The sequence below is a fragment of the Lolium rigidum genome, chromosome 3 (assembly GCF_022539505.1).
Source record: "Lolium rigidum isolate FL_2022 chromosome 3, APGP_CSIRO_Lrig_0.1, whole genome shotgun sequence".
NCBI lineage: Eukaryota > Viridiplantae > Streptophyta > Magnoliopsida > Poales > Poaceae > Lolium > Lolium rigidum.
Window position 1 is genome coordinate 408,350,737 of NC_061510.1, and position 18,708 is coordinate 408,369,444.

At 45.5% G+C, this 18,708-nt stretch overlaps 2 protein-coding genes across 2 annotated transcripts; both read left to right on the plus strand.

Annotated features, from left to right (window-relative positions):
• The first annotated feature begins 311 nt into the window (after positions 1–311).
• Positions 312–2,822, plus strand: LOC124704687 (protein transport protein SEC13 homolog B-like). The gene is made up of 2 exons (XM_047236959.1): positions 312–446; positions 1,792–2,822. Exon 2 carries the CDS (start codon positions 1,843–1,845, stop codon positions 2,803–2,805), a length of 963 nt encoding a protein of 320 aa, XP_047092915.1. The 5' UTR covers positions 312–446; positions 1,792–1,842; the 3' UTR covers positions 2,806–2,822.
• A 1,608-nt stretch (positions 2,823–4,430) lies between these two features.
• On the plus strand, positions 4,431–7,999 carry LOC124701031 (zinc finger matrin-type protein 2). Its single transcript, XM_047233089.1, has 10 exons — positions 4,431–4,468; positions 4,571–4,657; positions 4,773–4,794; positions 4,879–4,961; positions 5,950–5,982; positions 6,777–6,855; positions 6,947–6,999; positions 7,212–7,272; positions 7,409–7,491; positions 7,620–7,999. Exons 1-10 carry the CDS (start codon positions 4,457–4,459, stop codon positions 7,710–7,712), a joined length of 606 nt encoding a protein of 201 aa, XP_047089045.1. The 5' UTR covers positions 4,431–4,456; the 3' UTR covers positions 7,713–7,999.
• The last annotated feature ends 10,709 nt before the right edge of the window (positions 8,000–18,708 follow it).

The window sequence follows — 18,708 nt, forward strand, 5'->3', positions numbered from 1 at the left end:
GTGCTGTTTGAAAAGTCAGGTAAATAAAGTCATTTCTCGTGCAATAATCCAAAGACAGAAAACATGTACTCGTTCTGAAAATTCGAATCATAATTTTCGAAAAAAAAAACAAAAAATTGAGACACGAAATAGATTTATTTTTTGTTTTTTTTACAACTGAAACCCATCCCTTCCACGTAGCAGCCGACTCACGTTTCCTTTCAGTCCCTCCCCTACCTTTCTTCCTCTTCCTCTCCTCATCTACCCGATCCGACCCAACCCAACCCAGAATCTCTCCTCTGCTCTACCACCGCCGCGCCCTTCAGCTGCCGCCGCAGCCCCTCCGCCAAAGTTCCACGTGCCTCGCCGCCACCGCCGGTCCCCGTTCTTCCTCGTCGCCGGGAGATCGCGTTCCTGCCGTATCCGCCCCTTCCCCCGCAGCCTTCCGCCGCGCGTTGGGTTTCGAGGTACGCGGCTGTTCCCACCCAGCGATTAGTTGGATCCCTCTGGCCTCCGCAGTTTTTAGGCGCGCACCATCTAGATCCGCCCCTGGATGCAAACTCTGATCTTGATCAGCCCTGATCTGAACCGATCCCATCCATGATTCTTTTTTCAAAGACCTCTGTTTGTTTACCTCGATTCCGATATGCTGGGCTCAAGTCAAGTTACTCTGTAGATCTGAAACGTGTGTAGGCGGGCATTGCTGTTGGTTCATATATGTGTATCGGTTCTGTGAAATTTACTTTATTTTGCGTATTTTAGGTGTAAAATCTTAGACCTTTCTTTCTTTCTTTCTTTCTGTAATTATAGACAACAAGAATTCTCTGAAAAATAGAAAGCGGGAGGGTTTATGTCTGATCCAGCAACTTCCATGTCTATGTGGAGACTATTAGCATGTCTAAAATCTATTTATTTTTTTACCCCAAACTTGCAAGTCTGGTTGTTTTCTTGTTACATGTAATTTGATGTCAGTTGCAATGAAATATATCACACACTGTACTACTGCTATGATGAATTGTTGGTTTCATATCTGTTGATTACTGAGACAACAGTGAGGCCGGGGATAGCACAAGAAACCGCTACTGCGTGCTCCCTGTTTTGTTTTTACTGTGTTACTTCTTATGTCCATATTTGGGTGGTGTGATGCGAACTCTGATCTAGATCAGCCCTGATCTGAACCAATCCCATCCACCTCTTTTTTTTTTTCTAAACACGTTAGGCACCTCTGTTTACCTCGATTCCAGTATGCTGGGCTGAAGTGAAGTTACTCTGTAGATCTGAAACGTGTGTAGACGGGCATTGCTGTTGGTTCATATATGTATATCGGTTCTGTGAAATTTTCTTTATTTTGTGTATTTTAGGTGTGCAAATCTTAGACCTCTCTTTCTTTGCTGTAATTAGAGATAAGAAGAATTCTCTGAAAAATAGACAGAGGGAGGTTTATATCTGATCCAGCAACTTCTAGGGTTTTGTGGAGACTATTGCCATGTCTAAAATCTAAAATTATTTTTACCCCAAACTTGCAAGTCTGGTTGTTCAGTTGTTTTCTTTCTACATGCAATTTGATGTCAGTTGCAATGAAATATATTACACACTATGTGTTACTGCTATGATGAATTATTGCTTTCATCATATATCTGTTGATTACTGAGACAGCGGTGAGGCCAGGGAAAGCATAAGAAACCGATTCTGTGTGCTTTCTCAAAGTTTTTGTTGCTATTTTACTTCTTATGTCCAAATTTGGGTGCTGTGATGCATTTTTTCTTTACATGATAAAATACACTATCTGATTACTTCATTTTATTCTTGCAGGACTAAAAAAGAATCTCTCAAGGCAGGGCCGTAATCGAAGTTGACTCCAACATGTCGTCGAAGAAGATAGAGCTAGACCACAAGGACATGGTTCATGATTCTGCCATTGACTACTACGGGAAGCGCCTTGCCACAGCCTCCTCAGACTCCACCGTGAAGATCACCAGCATTGGAGGTGCATCTGCCCCATCCCAGCTCCTTGCGACCCTCACTGGCCACTACGGTCCTGTGTGGCGTGTTGGATGGGCCCATCCCAAGTACGGTTCAATCCTCGCATCCTGTGGCTATGATGGCCGTGTGATAGTCTGGAAGGAGGCCACAACTGGGCAATGGTCTCAGGCCCATGTGTTTGGCAACCACAAGTCTTCAGTTAACTCCATTGCCTGGGCTCCGTATGAACTCGGCCTTTCCCTTGCCTGCGGGTCCTCCGACGGCACCATCTCTGTCATGTCCATGCGGCCTGACGGAGGATGGGATGCCGCAACCATCGAGCGGGCACACCCTGTTGGCGTCACAGCGGTCTCCTGGGCTCCAGCAGCAGCACTTGGGTCCATGGTCGGCTCAGACCAGCTCGTCCACAAGCTCGTGTCCGGTGGCTTCGACTCTGTCGTCAAGGTGTGGGAGTTTGTCAACGGTGGCTGGAAGCTGGAGAGCGCCCTGGTCTCCGACATGCACACAGAGTGCGTGAGAGATGTCTCGTGGGCGCCGGTCCTGGGCCTGGCAAAGTCCACCATCGCCAGCGCCTCCCAGGACGGCAAGGTCGTCATCTGGACCAAGGGCAAAGGAGGAAGCGACAAGTGGGAAGGCAAGGTGATGCGTGACTTCGAGGCTCCGGTGTGGAGGGTGTCCTGGTCCCTGACGGGAGACATGCTGTCCGTCGCCGCCGGCGAGGGCGACATCACGCTGTGGAAGGAGGCGTCGGACGGGCAGTGGGAGTCGCTGTGGACCAAGGGGTCGGATGAGCCGCAGGAGCAGGAGACCGAGCAGGCGGCAGCGGAGGTTGCTGCGCAGTAGGGGAGTTCCGTGATTCGTGATTCATGTTTCTAGTGCCGATGTGTGCTGATGATACTGATAGAGATTATTCGTTTCCACCTGCTTTTTTTGGGGCGTCTTTTGCTGTCGTTTCTACTACTACATGAACAATGTCTGAGAATCGCACTGTTAAAATTTTACTGGTCATGTACTTTGTCTACACCCGTCAGAATGTATCTCTTTGAACTGCCATTTTATCATCGTGCGTTGGCTGTTATATATTTATCTGTGTGTCCATGGCCACCGGCGTCGCTCTGGGAGCTTTATTGTTGTTATTATGAATTAGAGCCTACAGCATCAGCCGAAAGAGGGCTTGGCACATTGGGCACTGCCCTGAACCGTGAAATTCAGTTAGACGCCTGAAGGAGCTGTGTCTGTTTTGAAGCTTGCTAACCTATCCTAGTGATGTGCTGGAATGTTGAGCCTGCTGTTGTTGCGGAAGATCTTCTGGGCACTGAAGGTCTCATGGCTGACGAATAATGGTCGACGCATAGAGCGGCCTGATCTCCAAATGACGCAGGAGATTACATGATGTTGTGGCTGCCTCCCAGCCGCAAATTTCTTTTTTGAGGGATACCCAGCCGCAAGTGTGCTATGAGAAGATGATCATCCTGGAGCTGTAGAAGCCCTGAAGCACAGAAGAAACCGGGCCATAGGAACAATGTTGATAGATCCTCGAGCGAAGCTTTGATGCTGAAAACTGTACCCGTGTTGCTGAAGCTGAACCGCCGGCTCCAGGCTTTGTGCACGCCGCCTTCTCTCGCTCGCTAGTGGGCTTCAAAAACAGAGAGCATTAGCCCAGCCCAACCTCACAATAGACAAAAAAAAAAAATCTAGTCGAATCCTCATCGCACATCGGAAGAGGAAGAGAGAAAAAAACACCGCCGCTCTCTCCGTCTCCGGCGGCTTCCGTCCTCCCTCTACGCGCTGCTCCAGCAGCGCTCCCCTCCCACCTCCCTTCGGCCCCGCCCCGCAGATCCATCTTGTCTCCCACGACGACCGGTGTTGGTGCTGCCCCGGCGCTCGCAACTCGAAACGGCTCCGCCGCCACCGCCTCTGCCACTTCCTCCTCCCCGCGCCGGCGGCAAGCGCACCCGAGTCCCCAAACTTCCCCGCATACCCTCCCTCAGCGTGAGTTCCGTGCACCCGTGCTCCCTTGATTCCAAGTGCCCCCGCAATCTGTTTCATGCTTGACGAAGCTAGGGTTACCCTGCTTTTTGTGCCGCCATGTCCCGTATTAGGGTCTAATTCTTTTGATTCAGATACCCATGAAGTAGCAATACGGATACAAGATGGGTATTCTTACCTTTGTCTGTTTTCATGTATTTTCTCGTAAGCATGAAAGTTCAATTTACATATTGATTGTACGTTTGGACTGTAAACTTTCATGTCACAAATGTGTGTGCTGCGGGTGGGTAGTTTACTGCGCTGGTTAGCCTAGGTATATGTGTATTGCTCTTTAAGCGAGTCCCGTTGCCGTCATGAGCAGATTCTCTGACCGTTGTGTAGAGGCGCTATTGTTCGCTTTGTTATGTGGCAACAATTTCGTGCAGGCTCTTTTTTTTTTTTTACTATGTTTCTTCTACTTGTCATGATTCACAGGTAGCAGCTGCTCGGGAGTGGACGGGCCAAGATGTCTGGCAACGTGAGTCGCTTGTACTCGAAAATGACATAATTCTTTTTACCCGTAGAGGAGAAGCCAGTGTGGTGCATTTGGGCTCATCTTCTGCTTTGTTATGATGTGTAGCCTGCAGGTGTGGACAACACTTTCCGCAGGAAATTTGACAAGGAGGAGTACTTGGAACGAGCCCGGCAGAGAGAGCGGGATGAGAAGGTCCTCCACAATGCCCTATCATTCTTTTCAACTTAAAATATAATCATATCCTTACTCCTCACTTACCCAATACGTTGCTAACATTGTCCTGTCTTTTGTCTCCTCGGTAATCCAGGATGAAGCCCGTAGAGGCAAGGGTATGCACTGCGTCTAAAGTTAATTATCTGTAGCCATACTAATATTATCTCGCAAAACTGACTTATTTCAATTGCAAATGCCAGATAGGGGTCCTCCTGTGCAAAGACAACCTTTGAAGCATAGGGACTATGAAGTTGACCTTGAGTCTCGTCTTGGGAAGACCCAGGTTTGTCAGATCACATAGGTTTCATATAATGTTCCTTATTATGGGGTTTCCATGTTTCCACATTGTTGTACAACCTGTTAACCGAAATTGGGCATGATTCCTCGATTTCTTCTTATGTATGGCTGTATGTCCTTGTGTGGTGCATTTTGAAATTCATTATTTAGGTTAATCTGCAACCTAGTATCTGAGAATGCATCCTTATGCTTGATTGAATTATCAGTTGTTGATTTGTGGCCATTGGGTGTTTTAATATGCCATGGCATTGTATCTTCTTTATGCTGCTATTTTCACGTAGAGGCTATCAAATAGACATATATTATAGCTTAGTGTTGTGTTGGGCATTCATAGGCAAACACCATATTCAGTTAACTTAAAGAACATCTGTGTCAGTACGTACAGCGAATGAAAGTAGCGAGTCACCCTTCAGCTGAGCTCATGAAAAAATACCCATGTTAACAGTTTTGATACTTTATGTGCATCCGATTTTATAATATTATGTACCTTCTTGATTCTGATTGTTTATCTTAATCTTCATGATACTTGACTGCATTGAAGAATTCCTTTGAATGGTACTGCTGCTGTTTTGTATGACTATTAACTAGGAGTCTCAGACAATTTCTTCTTAAACTGTCTGATAGTACCACTGCATGACTAGGACAATGCTTAAAGCCTTAAACACTTTGAGCAGTACAATGGGCTTTTTGAATGTGAAACAAAAAGATGGAAAGCATAAAATTGTGCTTAAGGTTGAAGATTGCAAGAGGTTTGAATGTGTATTACAAAAATTGAGTTAATTTCACATATGCATGTTTTATTTGTATAGATACCTCGGTTTGGTCATTTGCTCATTTTATCATCAATAAAATGCTTCCATTAATCGCACAAATAGAGCTGCATTTTTAATCTGCTAAAATACATTCTCCATATATAAAATACTCTCTACTTAAATGTATGACTAATCGTATTATTTATCACCACTTCTTTTCAGGTGGTAACCCCAATCGCACCTTTGAGCCAGCAGGTTTGTTACAAAATCTCACAGTGCTTGTTATTTAAAATTAGAAATTACAATGTTTGTAAATTTTCAGTTTGGCTTACTTGATACACATACTGCTAGAGTTTGGGACTACATGTGTTTGTTTGTTGTACCTGACTACTTGAGAACTTAGTGAGATGTTTACTCAGAATATCTGTTGTATGTGTTATTCTTATGTTGTTTTGTAGATTTAGGTCTCATGTTTCCAAAATCTGTCAATTCTCATAACTCACAAGTGTTTGATTCGTCACATGCTTGGTCTTTAACATGCCAATGCATGACGTGTAGAACAGTACTATTGCTACATAATTAATCTATCTTGTGTTGGGATTGGAGGATGATGCAAATATTGATGCTTAACTCGATAGTTTTAGTGTTTGGTTTGTCACTTGCTTGGTCTTTATTCCGTGACATGCCAATTCATGAAAAAGTACTATTACTAGATACCTAGAAATCCCACAGGGCTTGTTAGAGTTTGGGACTACATGTTTGTTTGTTGTACTTGAGAACTTACTGAGATCGTTATTTAGAAGATCTGTTGTACGTGTTATTCTTCTGCTGTTTTATAGATTTTGGTCTTATGTTTCCACAATCCGTGAACTCATTAGTTTTTGATTCGTCACTTGCTTGGCCTTTTAACTTACCAATGCCTGAAGTATTGTTAGATAGTGGTTGTTTTGGAATTTCTGGATGCTTTAAATACTAATGTTTAATTAGATGCTGTTAATGCTCAATTTATCACATAAAAGTTTGTTCTCAGTTTACCAACTTTCTGGCAGGCTGGATACTACTGTTCAGTATGTGAGTGTGTTGTTAAAGATTCAGCTAATTATTTGGATCATATAAATGGCAAGAAGCGTAAGTACCTGCAAACTCGATTTCAAGTTCAGTTGGCCTGTCAAACCTGCCTATCATCAGTTTCATGCTTTATTCTTTGAAAATTTGACAGATCAGAGAGCATTGGGCATGTCTATGCGTGTTGAAAGGGCTTCACTCGAACAAGTAAAATAGCTGAGCTTTGTCTCTTGTCTGTTGACCTGAGTTCATGCAATGATTTAAAATCACTAGATTTTTCGGATTCATCATGTTCTGGCTATTTCATTTGTTTTCCTCGCAATAAACCTGATAACCTGTGGGTTATATACAAGCCAAGTGGACAAATGTTTTATGATTACCTTCCATATACTTAAATGTTGAACACTTTCTGCCTGCAGGTTCAAAAACGGTTTGAGTCACTTAAGAAGAGGAAGGACCCAGGGACCTTTAGTGAACAAGGTGATACAATGCGAAAACGTCATATAGGATGTCATTTCTCCTGTCTTACTCGTTGAACAGTTGTGTAGGCATTCCATTGATTTGTCTACCAGATTGCTGTTTGAAACCTAAAATCATCTCTTTTGCCTTTCTTCAGATTTGGATGAGAGAATATTCAAACAGCAGCAAGAGGAGGAGGAGAAGAAGCGCCAGCGGAGAGAAAAGAAGAAAGAAAAGAAGGTAACTGCAACCACATCACTCAGTTTCTACTATTGTTTTCCATCCATTATGAGAGTTACAGTCTGACGGTCTATTGGGCTGTCGAGATTCAGTAGAATTCATAATCACATGGTGCCAAATGGTTTCAGAAAGAGCTGGCTGGCCCGAATGAACCTGAGGACATTGACCCTGATGTTGCTGCTATGATGGGATTTGGCGGGTTTGGCACCTCAAAGAAGTGAGACTTCCACCAGGAGGCGTTGTTTCGCTGGTTTGTGGCCGCTGAAGACAACTCGTGGCTCCATGCACCTGGATCTGAATATAGCTTCAGACACTGACACAACTCTGATGCAGAGCTGCGGAGTTGGGGATCAGTCTCGTTGGCCCTTGATCAAAAAAATGTGTGTGACCGCTATCTGATAATGTCCGTGGAACGACACTTAATGCTGGAACGATTAAGATTCTGTGATGAGCGATGACGTTGTTTTAAGACGGAAATCTTTTTGAGAGACATTTTATCTTAGAGAAATGTGATAACGGAAATACATTTGTGCTTACAAGCATGGGTGTGGATGTTATTTCTACCGTCTATAGCCTGTTGAGTGCTTTAAGATCCGTAAAAGAGAAATGTTAGAAAAATTGTTTTGTGCCATTTTCTCTAGCTGCTACAGCCGTGAGACGAGGCGAAAAGTAAGCAGACATGCAGGAATCCCGGGGCATGGACGGTTGCGTCGTCATAGGCAGAGCTAGGTGCAGGATTCCCCTAAAAACCGCGACACTATTCATTGGCTTGTCTCTCACAGTCACAGCTACTCTCCTCTCCTTCTCCAGCCGCGCTTCTTTCTCCTTTCTCGCGTCTCCCCTATCCTCTCCCTTCTCTCAACCGGTGATGTTAGGAGACTCCTCTCTTTGCAGCAGCGGCAGCGAGAGCGAGAGCGAGACGGCTCTGGGCCATCGGGAACGTTGCCGGCGGAAGAAAGACGGCTTTGGGCAACGCCTGTGGCCGCTTCCAGGACGAGCTGGAGCGGTACATGGACAACATTCCCGGCGGGCGGCGGCGAGTGCCCATCCGACGCGGCGCTCGAGCACCTGCTCATGCACGGGGCTGCGACCTGCGAGCCGCTGCCTCGGCGACGGTGCCGGCCGCGATCTCCGGCGAGGTCTGTGGAGCCCGCACTGCTGCCGAAGAGCCGGTGAACCATGCCGTCGGACAGCAGCGTCGTCTGGGACGCCTACCAGCGGAGGAGGCGCTCGCCGCGAAGCCAAAGGGCACGGTGCCGTCGGGCTCGACAACGGCTGCGGCGGCGACGCAGACGAGCGAGCGCCGGGTGACTGTGGTGACCACGACCGGTACTGGAGGAGTGGCAGTCGCTGAGCCGCACGGCGCCATGCTGTACGCGAAGCATGGGGCGGCGGCGGTGGCAGAGGCCATCCACTCCGTCCAGAGCGCCATGTGCGGCGCCATGCAAAGGAAGATGCAATCCGTCGCCGGGCTGCTCTCCATGCTGGTCGAACTACCTTTTTTCCACTCAAACTGAATCTGATGTACTCCGTATTTGTTACTGTAAGATTAGTTGAATAGACTTTGTTAATGATTTTCGATCCAGAACTTTGTGGTATGATTAGCACGAATCTAACTGATGGGTCGAAGGAGGAGAGCACATCCACAAAGCATATAGAACGGCATTGGCGACAGTAATCCTTGGAACAAAACATAGTACTCCTACATGGCATCCATTGCTAGCAGAGTAGCAGTTCAGGAAACAGCTTACGCTACAGTCAGCCTTTAGTACATCACACATCAGTATTCCAAAACCATCTCCTAACTCCTACATGGCTAGCTGCTAAAGGAAGACTTGAACAAATGATAACATCTCTCACAGTACAAATCGTGGCTTCCAATCAGTACAGGCGTCGAGCGCGGAAGTGGTGTTGCATTGTGTTCCAGACTCGCGTCGACAAAACGCCGCCGGTGACTCAGTAACTCGTGGTTGCAAGAATCAACAGTTTGGTTCGCAAGGTCAGAGAACGAGTTGCCGTCTTCGAGCAGCACATAAGGGATGCAAATTCAGCGTCAGAGAGCGGGCGATCATGTTCTTCCCTAACTCCGGCGTCATCACTAACCTGTTTGTTTTGGACGAAAAACAGTTAAATTGAACAGCTTCTCTGTTTCACATTTCACAAATAATAAAACAAACCAAATTCACCTCAGCAAGCTGAAACAGCAGCTCCCCTTGTGTACCGCATCGTCGTCAAGCTGTAACTGAAGAAGAAATTAGCATTGGCAGAAGGGATTCCTAAGAAGGGAGCGGCGGAGAGAAGAAAAGGAGCTCCGGCCGGGCAGCGACGTAATGTACCTGTGCGGTGGCGGCATGGCAGAGACGACGGGAGGTGCATGAGCTGCAACGCGGAGGAGCCGGGGCAGCGGCAAAAGGCAGGCGCGCAGATGGAGTGGAGGAAAAAGATGGGATCTTGCCGGCGGCGAGGAGAGCGAGAAAATGGCTCACGCTGTCCTCAACCAAGCTGAGAGACTACGGCACCGGCCCAGACATCTTGTTCATCGCTACGCTAGGTGAAACTGCTGGAGCGACGGCACGCGCCGATGAACTCCAGGAGCGCGAAGGTGAGGTTGACGCTGTTGGCCGAGAAGTTGAGGAGGGACGCGCAGTAGGCGAGGTCGTCGGGTATCGTCATCAGGGCGAGCAGGTTTTCGTCGCGGTGAGCGCAGTCAACCCCTTGAAGAAGCCATCGACGATGGAGGTGAAGCTGTTGTTGTGATGAGGATGACGAGCGAGGCGAGACCAGCGAGCAAGGGCAGCTCGCCGGTGAGCCTGTTGGAGAAGACCTCCAGGCGCCTGAGTTCGGTGAGGTTGTGGACCTCAGGCGCCAGCGTCCCCGTCAGGACCTTGAGCCCGACCTAGCTAGACGGCGGTGATGGCAGCCGTCGGAGTTGCAACCCACCCTGTCCCATGGCTTGGGAGAGCAGGGGTCGGCGGAGGAAATTGAGGAGAGAAGGGGAAAATGGATCCCTGGGGCGGTACTCTGTCTTGGATGGGGCACCACGCTGTGGAGAGGACTGGAGTCACGGATGTGATGCGGAGCAGCCGCCACGGCCATGGGCCATTGCAGATCTTACGGCCATAGACAGAGGGCACGGTGGCGGCGGGGCAAATGCTTGAATCTTGTCCACGGCGAGAGCATCAGGAATTTGAGGAGAGAGGGGAAAATGCAGACGTGGAGCCTCCTACCTACTGCTAGGTCTGGACATGGGACAACACCTAACCTTGTGCAGCGGGTTGTACGGAGGAAAGCCGGATGAAAAGGAGAGTGAGGTGACGGATAAATTGGGGGAGGCAAACAAAATGTCCACAGAAGCACGAATCTCAAGAAAAAATGAACGGTACATAATACACCCACACTCATGCGTGGGTGTACAAAATCCACACTCATGTGATAATTACCGTCTATGTGTTCCCTCAGTTTGCAACATAGCAAATGCGGTGTATTGAAGAGCAACTGTTGTTCAGACTGTTCTTTTTTCAGAATTAACTGCAACTGTTATTCTTTCCAACTTCAAATACTAGTTTACCTATGTTACGAGTAGGGTTGTAAAGCGGCACCAGATCCGTCCCGCTTCATAGTTAAAACTTGTCAGGTTAGTTGTATGTTTTTTAAGCAAATTAGTCTAGTTTGCAGTAACGCTTTGGCGGGCTTATGAGGGATGCCTGCTTGCCACCCTAGTTACGACTAATAAAAAAGAGCAAATATGACAATATTGGTCATTTTTTGACTTGAAGTTGTATGATGATAGTTTAAATGTACATAGTAAAAAAATAAAAATTTGTGTGTGTATTTTGTCATCGATTACTTAGGGTTGACAAGCTTTGGCCCGGTTGATCGTTCACTCTTAGAACGAATTTGTCCAATCGAAAGGAAGTTCAGAAGGAAAAATAATTTGCTATGATAACCACCCGTACCAAACCTGGTTCAACCCACGGCCGGCCGGTGCTTCTGGTTCCGGACGAGTTCGTGGCTTTGACAGAGTACCAGATTTTTTGCAAACATGCATAAGTATTGAAACATGCATCATGCATATCTGATGAATTGTAGAAAAACGTCTAGACGAAGTAAAAAAGAATTGCAAATAAAAATGATGCACTTCAAACATGAATATAAATAGCAAACATCAACTAAAACTAAAATCAGAACGGAAAATGGATAAATCTGTGGTGTTGAATTGTAATTGTTGCAGGAAACTCAGTAATAGAAGCAGAAAAGCAAAACTAGTAAGTAAGAGTCAAATAGGGAGTACATATCACCATTGGATATACTAGCTCGTGTGAATGCACGGGTTGGCAACTACCCTACTACATCAATAGTAAGATGACAATTGGGGTGGTCGCTGGCCGATCGCGTAATCACATCCTTTGCTTCATCATCCTCCCTGGTGAAGTTCTCACCATGAAGGATAATTTGTAATTCTTCCAGCGAAGGGAGGTTCCATATGCTCAATTCCAAGTCACCTCTGAGGATGTCCTCCGCTCGGAGACGCAAAGACAATTTTTGAACCAGGGGCATAGCTCCTGGTGTGAATAAATGTGGCCCCAATATAACATATTTGAAATTGCACTCTCTCAGGCAAGGGAATGCATCACTGGAAAGCATGAACCTTTGGGTTGCACCGTCCACCATGGGGACGTTGAGGATTGACCACAGTTCAACATACTGAAGAGCCGGCAGAGTGCCGAGGATCTCAATGTCCTTCGGTTTCAGTTCATTGACAGATATACGGAGGAAGGAAACCAGTGAGAGTGATGAGGAATTAACCCATGCTGGCAAATTTTGAAACTGTCCCGTCAACAGAAGTTTACGGAGATATGGAGAGGGTACCCAGTCCTGCATGACATCAATGTCATCAGCCATGCGAATCTCCAGAGTTTCTAGTTTGGCAAGTTCTCCCAGGGACTCCACAAAAGTAACTAGTTTATCATGAGCAAATGATATTGGCCACCAAAAGCTGAGCGCCTTAGCTGGGTCAGGTACCGCAGTTCTAGTTCCACTCCTTCTCCGAAGTATGCTATGTCTAGCACTTGGAGTGACACCAAATTCCCAATCCCTGCTGGCAGACTACTTACATGATACAAGCAAATCAGATTTGTCAGCCGGACAACACTTGCTGGCAAAATTCCAATTACTTCTCGCAGGTCCAAAATCTGCAAGAACTGTAAGTTTCCAATTTCGTCTGGGATATACTCAAGTTCTGTAGATTTTAGTCCTAGGTACCTCAGGTGCAATAAATTCCCGATACACATAATGTATCTGTACCGTCCAACCAAGCAACAACATTCTAGGTCCAATACACGTAATAATACAAATCTTGAAAGAGGAAGAATCTTATTACTATGAAGAACATTAAAAAGTGTAAAGGACCTCACTTGTGACATGTTCATGGTAGCCAGTCGATTGAAATTGAGCTCATCCATCCTCTTTTGGATGGAAAGCCTCCGAGGCTTTCTTTGAGTAGTTATGTCTTCCTTGATAAATTCCCATGTGGTAACGAAGTTTTGTTCATTTGATAACTCACACATCACATCCAGCATCATATCATGCACAATACAAGCTTGTGCTCTGCCATCAACACCAATGTCTACAGGCTGAATCAAGCTTCTATTGACGAGCTCAATGAAGCAACATTCCCCGAGTCCTATGAGGCCAAGTTCATGATATAGACTTTGAAAAAATCCCTCGGCTATCCATCGCCTTATCAAACGACCTCTGTCAATGCGAAAATCCTCGGGGAATATACTAAGGTATAAGAAACAAGTCTTCAAAAGAGGAGGGAGATCATAATAGCTGAACAACAATATCTTCTTCATACTCTTCATGCTAGGGTCATTTGCAAGCCCACGACCAATAGATTCAAGCAAAATACGCCATTGACCTATTGGTTTTATCTGCTGATTACTAGCCAAATAACTGGCTAGAGTAATAATGGCCAACGGCACTCCGGCACATTTCTTCAAGATATCTCTTGACTCCTGCTCTAGATCAGCAGGGCATCCAGCCTCGTTTGCAAATATTCTTTTATAGAAGAGCCTCTGGGAATCACCCTCAGAAAGGGGTTTCATCTTATGAAGAAGATCATCAGAAGAGCAACATGCGTTAGCGACATTGACCTTGCGGGTTGTAGTGATTATTCTGCTTTCGCAATTTGTATCCATAAAAGCAAGCTTGACTATTTTCCATGCATCGGTATCCCATATATCATCAATGACAACGAAGTACCTATCAGAATAACAACACATGACCAATGAGTTAGCAAAACCATATTTATTAACTGCAATGGCCAAAAATATGCCAATCACATAAAAAATGAAAACACGTTCTATTTCGTACAATGACCCCATATATGATTAAATTAACCGTTACAAGATTTCATATCAGAAACAACGTCATGGAATAAAAAAATTGTTCGATTCAGTAAATGTGACGACGGAATCGATATATGTGTGGGAGAAAAAAAGTGTATGCCAATGTGATTAGTCCATTCCATTACTTGTAATTATCGTTCAACCCCTCAATGTTTCGTGCTTGCGGCAGGGGCTACGCCGAAGAGTTTCTAGTTTTTAGAAGATGCATAGCTTAAAGCCAAACGTTTAAATCTTTCTCGTTGAGAATTAAAAATTTATAATCTAAAAGATATAATAACTCACATCAGCTATTTAAAACCCACAATATATATTAATGAGTCGAAAGTATTAGAAGAGGTCACTCAAAGTCCAAGTATCCGGGCGTTGGATATATATTTATCTTATGAAGCAAAACCTCAATAACACGGTTAATGACAGTCTATCTCTATATATGCAAGCCATCCACCTCATTCATTCTTTAAGCCGTCCAACTGTTCATATCACCAATTTTAAGCTGTCAAACATATAAAAGTTTAACATCAATAAAATTTGGTCTCTTAATTATTGTGACCAACCGAATGTCGTATATTATTTTTTCATCCGTAGTATCTAAATGGAAAAGAACAAGTGTAAAGGCACAAAATGAAGGGCTGGACATGGAAGTCACGTGCACAAGCCACATGAACACACATGAATCTCTTATGTGAGAACATCTCTAGGTCTTCTGGGTTGGATGATAGCGACACTTTCAGTATCCTTCTCCCTCTTGAGGGATCGTTTTGGAACAAACTCTCGCTAAATAGGTATCGTCTTGGAGTGATGTTGCATCTATCACATCTACAATTGTGAGTCCTGGCAGCATAGTGCAGTGGGGTCTAGTGGCGGACGTGCCAAGATGGACTCACACAACATGGAAGCGTTGTACGATGCCGTGGTGGCGTTGATGGCAGACCTGGCAAGGGTTATGCGGATCTTGGAGCTGGCCTAGCGGTTCGACGGATGTGACGCCTTCTCAAGCGAGAACATGAGATACTGGTTGAGGGTTTGCTGGTCTGGATGAGTGCTCCTGTTTCGCTATATGGTGAGTTGATGATGTCTTGGTACCTAGCTGGTGGGTGTTGTTTATGTTTTAGGGCACAAGGCCCCGATGGCACTTTCTTCTCCTATTGTTAAGTTTGTAGGTGTTCGTGGTGAATTCTGATCGTTTGATGTATGCTCTTACCAGTTCTTTGTTGAATAAAATGCAATTAAAAGCCCTATGCATCTATATGATGTAGAGCCTAGGGCTCTCGACCTCCTTTTCGAAAAAAAACTTCCTTATACAGATATGATAATTCACATATCAAGATATCAAGTTGAACACAACTGAAAAATATGGTCATTTATATACGCTTAAGCGTATTTTGCACTTGAACTGATCAGTGTTCTAACTCAATAATTCAGACTCAATTGTAGAAAAGGATATACTCCAAAAGCGTATGTAACAGTACTATTCTTTTCAAGATCTATATCTAGTTGATACAGATTTCAGTCATGTTTTACTTAAATTTCGAAGCTATTTAGCCACCGAGATGTACGGTGCACGGAGGTAATTAATTGCAGATAAAAGCTCAAAATATATTAGTAGAGGATTATAGATATGTATGTGCTGTACTGCTGTGCTCTTGCACTAATGTATAATTATGTGCTAATAACACGCAAGATTTTGTAGGATGCATGTGTGGTAATAGGTATGAACGTACCTCTTGGTTCCAAGTGATTGGCGGAGTTGGTAGATGAGCTGTCTCTCATCCAAATCAGAATTATACATTTGGTTGTCAAGTTCATAGAGAAGATTCCTCAAAACTTTCTTCACATCAGGATTTCGCGACACCGGCACAAATGCCGCGCAATCGAATCCCTTATGAAGCTCGTCATACACTGCTTTGGCAAGAGTGGTCTTACCCAATCATCCAAACCCAACAATGGACAGTATCTTGGGCAGCTGCTTGGACACATGGTCTGCTTCACGGAGCTTACTGATAATCCCGTCCCTTGCATCATCCATACCAACGAGTGTATGTTTTTCGTACAGAATAGACAGGAGGGGGTCGATGTTGGTGATGGTGCCGGGGCTCCATGTGGCTGGAACATGTACACCATCCCCACCACGTCTCCTGTACCTGTCATCTCGGCTTGCAACCTCATGTACCTTCCCCTTGATGTCTTCCATCGCGGCAGCCACCTCACGGCGAGCCCTGGCCATCTTGTACAAGATTGCCATCCTCACCGCGAGGGACTTCAATCTGCCGGCGTCGTCCAGGAGACGCACGGCGCCCTGGGCGCTCACCAGAAAGTTCTCCACCAGATCCTCGATGTCGTGAGACACCTCTCTGACTTCGCCGGCCCAGAGCCGATCCTCCTCGTCGAGCTCGTCCTGCGGCACCGTCGCGACCTTGTTCAGGCTGGCGTGCATGCGCTGGAGCTCGGCCTGGAGATAGCGGACGTCTTGCTTGGCGCTCTTTTGCAGCTTGTACTCCTCCTTGAGGAGCTCGCCCAGCTTGGGGAGGAGGGAGACCATGCCATTCATGGCGATATCCATGCCTGGCTAGATCTCGCTTGCTCGATCGAAATCTCTTAAGTGGTTCGTTGTGGTTTAGCAAATACCTGTGACTGCTCGCTAGTGTTGCTGTGTGAATGGTTTGTTGCTGCCGCTGCAGGGAGCAATCGAGAAATTTATCATGCGATACAATAGACAATTTTCAAGTTGGCCATCCACTTGCATGTTTCAAATGCGGGGTATACTTTGATGGCAGATAAATGCACGCAATGATCCCGTAGACAGCGTTGATACTTGATAAATGAACGAATAAATAAAGTATTGAGGGCCAATAATGGGGTGAACAACACGTTCCGGCTACTAACATCCCGCCACCATTTTGTCTCTAATGAGTTTGGCCTACGACTTCTGATCGATCAGCGATCCCGGTCAGATCTATTCTCGATTGATCGATGTGTGACAACTTGATCAGCACCATATACTCGCCGCAAAAGCAGGTCGATAATTTTCAAGTTAATAGGCCGTCCACTTGCAAATTTCAAAAGCGGAGTACATGTATTCATGAAAACTAGATGCACCCATTGACCCTGTAGACAGCGTTGGTAATCATAGACTGAACGAATAAACATAGTAATACGTCCGTTCCAACGAATATGACTTCTTTTTTTTCTCTCTCTAAAAGTTAAACTAGGTAAAGTTTGATCAAGTTTTTAGAAAAACCAACAATACAAATCAACACCGTTAGATACATCATGAAATATATTTTCATGTGATATATATAGTTTTTTTTATAGTTATTGATAGTTTTTTTCTGAATATTTAATCAAACTTCACTTAGCTTGACTTTTTCAAAAAAACATAAGTCTTATTCATTGTAATGGCTGTAGTATTTACTTGGCACTAATAACTACTAAAACTTTGTAACCTTTGCCTTGTGAAACTTTATTGACACGTAATCCGATGGGAGACAAACCAACCGGTTCCACATAATATAATTATAATAGTATGTTTTGTTTTAGCAAATAAGTCTAGTTTGTACTAAATAATGTTTCTGCGGGCTTATGCACTATGCCTGCTTGCCACCCTAGTTACGGGTAATAGAAAAGAGCAAATATGACAATATTGGTCATTTTCGGACTTGTTGTTCTATGTGGATAGTTTAAACCTTAAAAGTATATATGAAAAATTGTTGAGGACTTTTACAGTACCCCCAAGTGAACAGGAGCCATTCATTTTAGCCGATCACGCGGCTAACGATCGCCCGTACTCCACAACCAGGACCTAGAGTACCAGGTAAAATTTGATCGGAAACTCGCGGAGTACCTCCATTCGTGGGTCAAAAAATAATTTCTCATTCTAGCTTCCTCCGGGTAGGGGTATAGATATGTATCTATGTTTTGTGAGGGTGCTTCTGCATAACAGTCTTATTTCCTGGACGAACCCTAGCTGAGTTGTTCCCGGCGGCGTCGGGGGAAACGGAGCTGGAGCCGATCGAGGAGGGGGACGAGGCACCGCGCGGCCGTTGCGTGCATCCCCCCGACGGATGCACGCAGGAGGAGGCGACCTGGTAGGGAGACGAGGCGCCGCGCGGCCGTGGCGTCCGACCCTCGGCTCTGTGCGGCGGCGAGATTGGGCAAAGGTAGGAGCGGCGGTGGTGTCAAGGTCTTCGGCTCCCTCGATGGATTTGCGGCGACGGGTGGGCGGAGTGGTGGTTGGCTCGCATCGCCGGCGAGGCGGGGGAAAGGTAGCAGCGGCCGTGGCATCTAGGTGGTCGGCTTCCTGGACGGATGAATGTTGCAGCACCACTTCGAGCTGAACTGAGATGAGCATCGACTAGTTCAGATTTCAGAATGTGAGGATCATCCCAATCGCAAATCCCTCTTATTTTTCCATGCGATGTATTGCTACCTGTCAATTGCTTAGCTATGGATTTGTAGTTGCTGTTAGGGCCAGTCTCTGTTTTGCTTTGGTGGGCGACAGTTTCAGTTTTAAAATTGACTAGCTAAATGCCCACGCGTAGCTGCATCATCAATCATAAATCATGCTCGTTGTCCACTGGTGTTACTTTCAGCTCCACGGATGCATCTACAATGCTGATTTTTTTTTGTAGAACATAACTTAGATTCTAAGAAGAGTAAAATCTCAGTGAACTTTGTAATGTTTTGCATTAATGGACGAGTTGCAATAATACACAGAAGACTCAATCCATCTATAATAAACAGTATCACCTGTGTCCTTTAATATTGCATGAAAGTGGAATCGAGCTCGCAGTTTTGCACTTGATGGCCT

Excerpts from the sequence above, each read along its gene's own strand:
- LOC124704687 (XM_047236959.1), top strand. The coding sequence starts at position 1,843 with ATGTCGTCGAAGAAGATAGAGCTAGACCACAAGGACATGGTTCATGAT.
- LOC124701031 (XM_047233089.1), top strand. Across the intron at positions 4,658-4,772 it reads AGAGAGAGCGGGATGAGAAG|GATGAAGCCCGTAGAGGCAA; the intron begins GTCCTCCACAAT and ends TCGGTAATCCAG. Across the intron at positions 4,962-5,949 it reads CTCGTCTTGGGAAGACCCAG|GTGGTAACCCCAATCGCACC; the intron begins GTTTGTCAGATC and ends ACTTCTTTTCAG.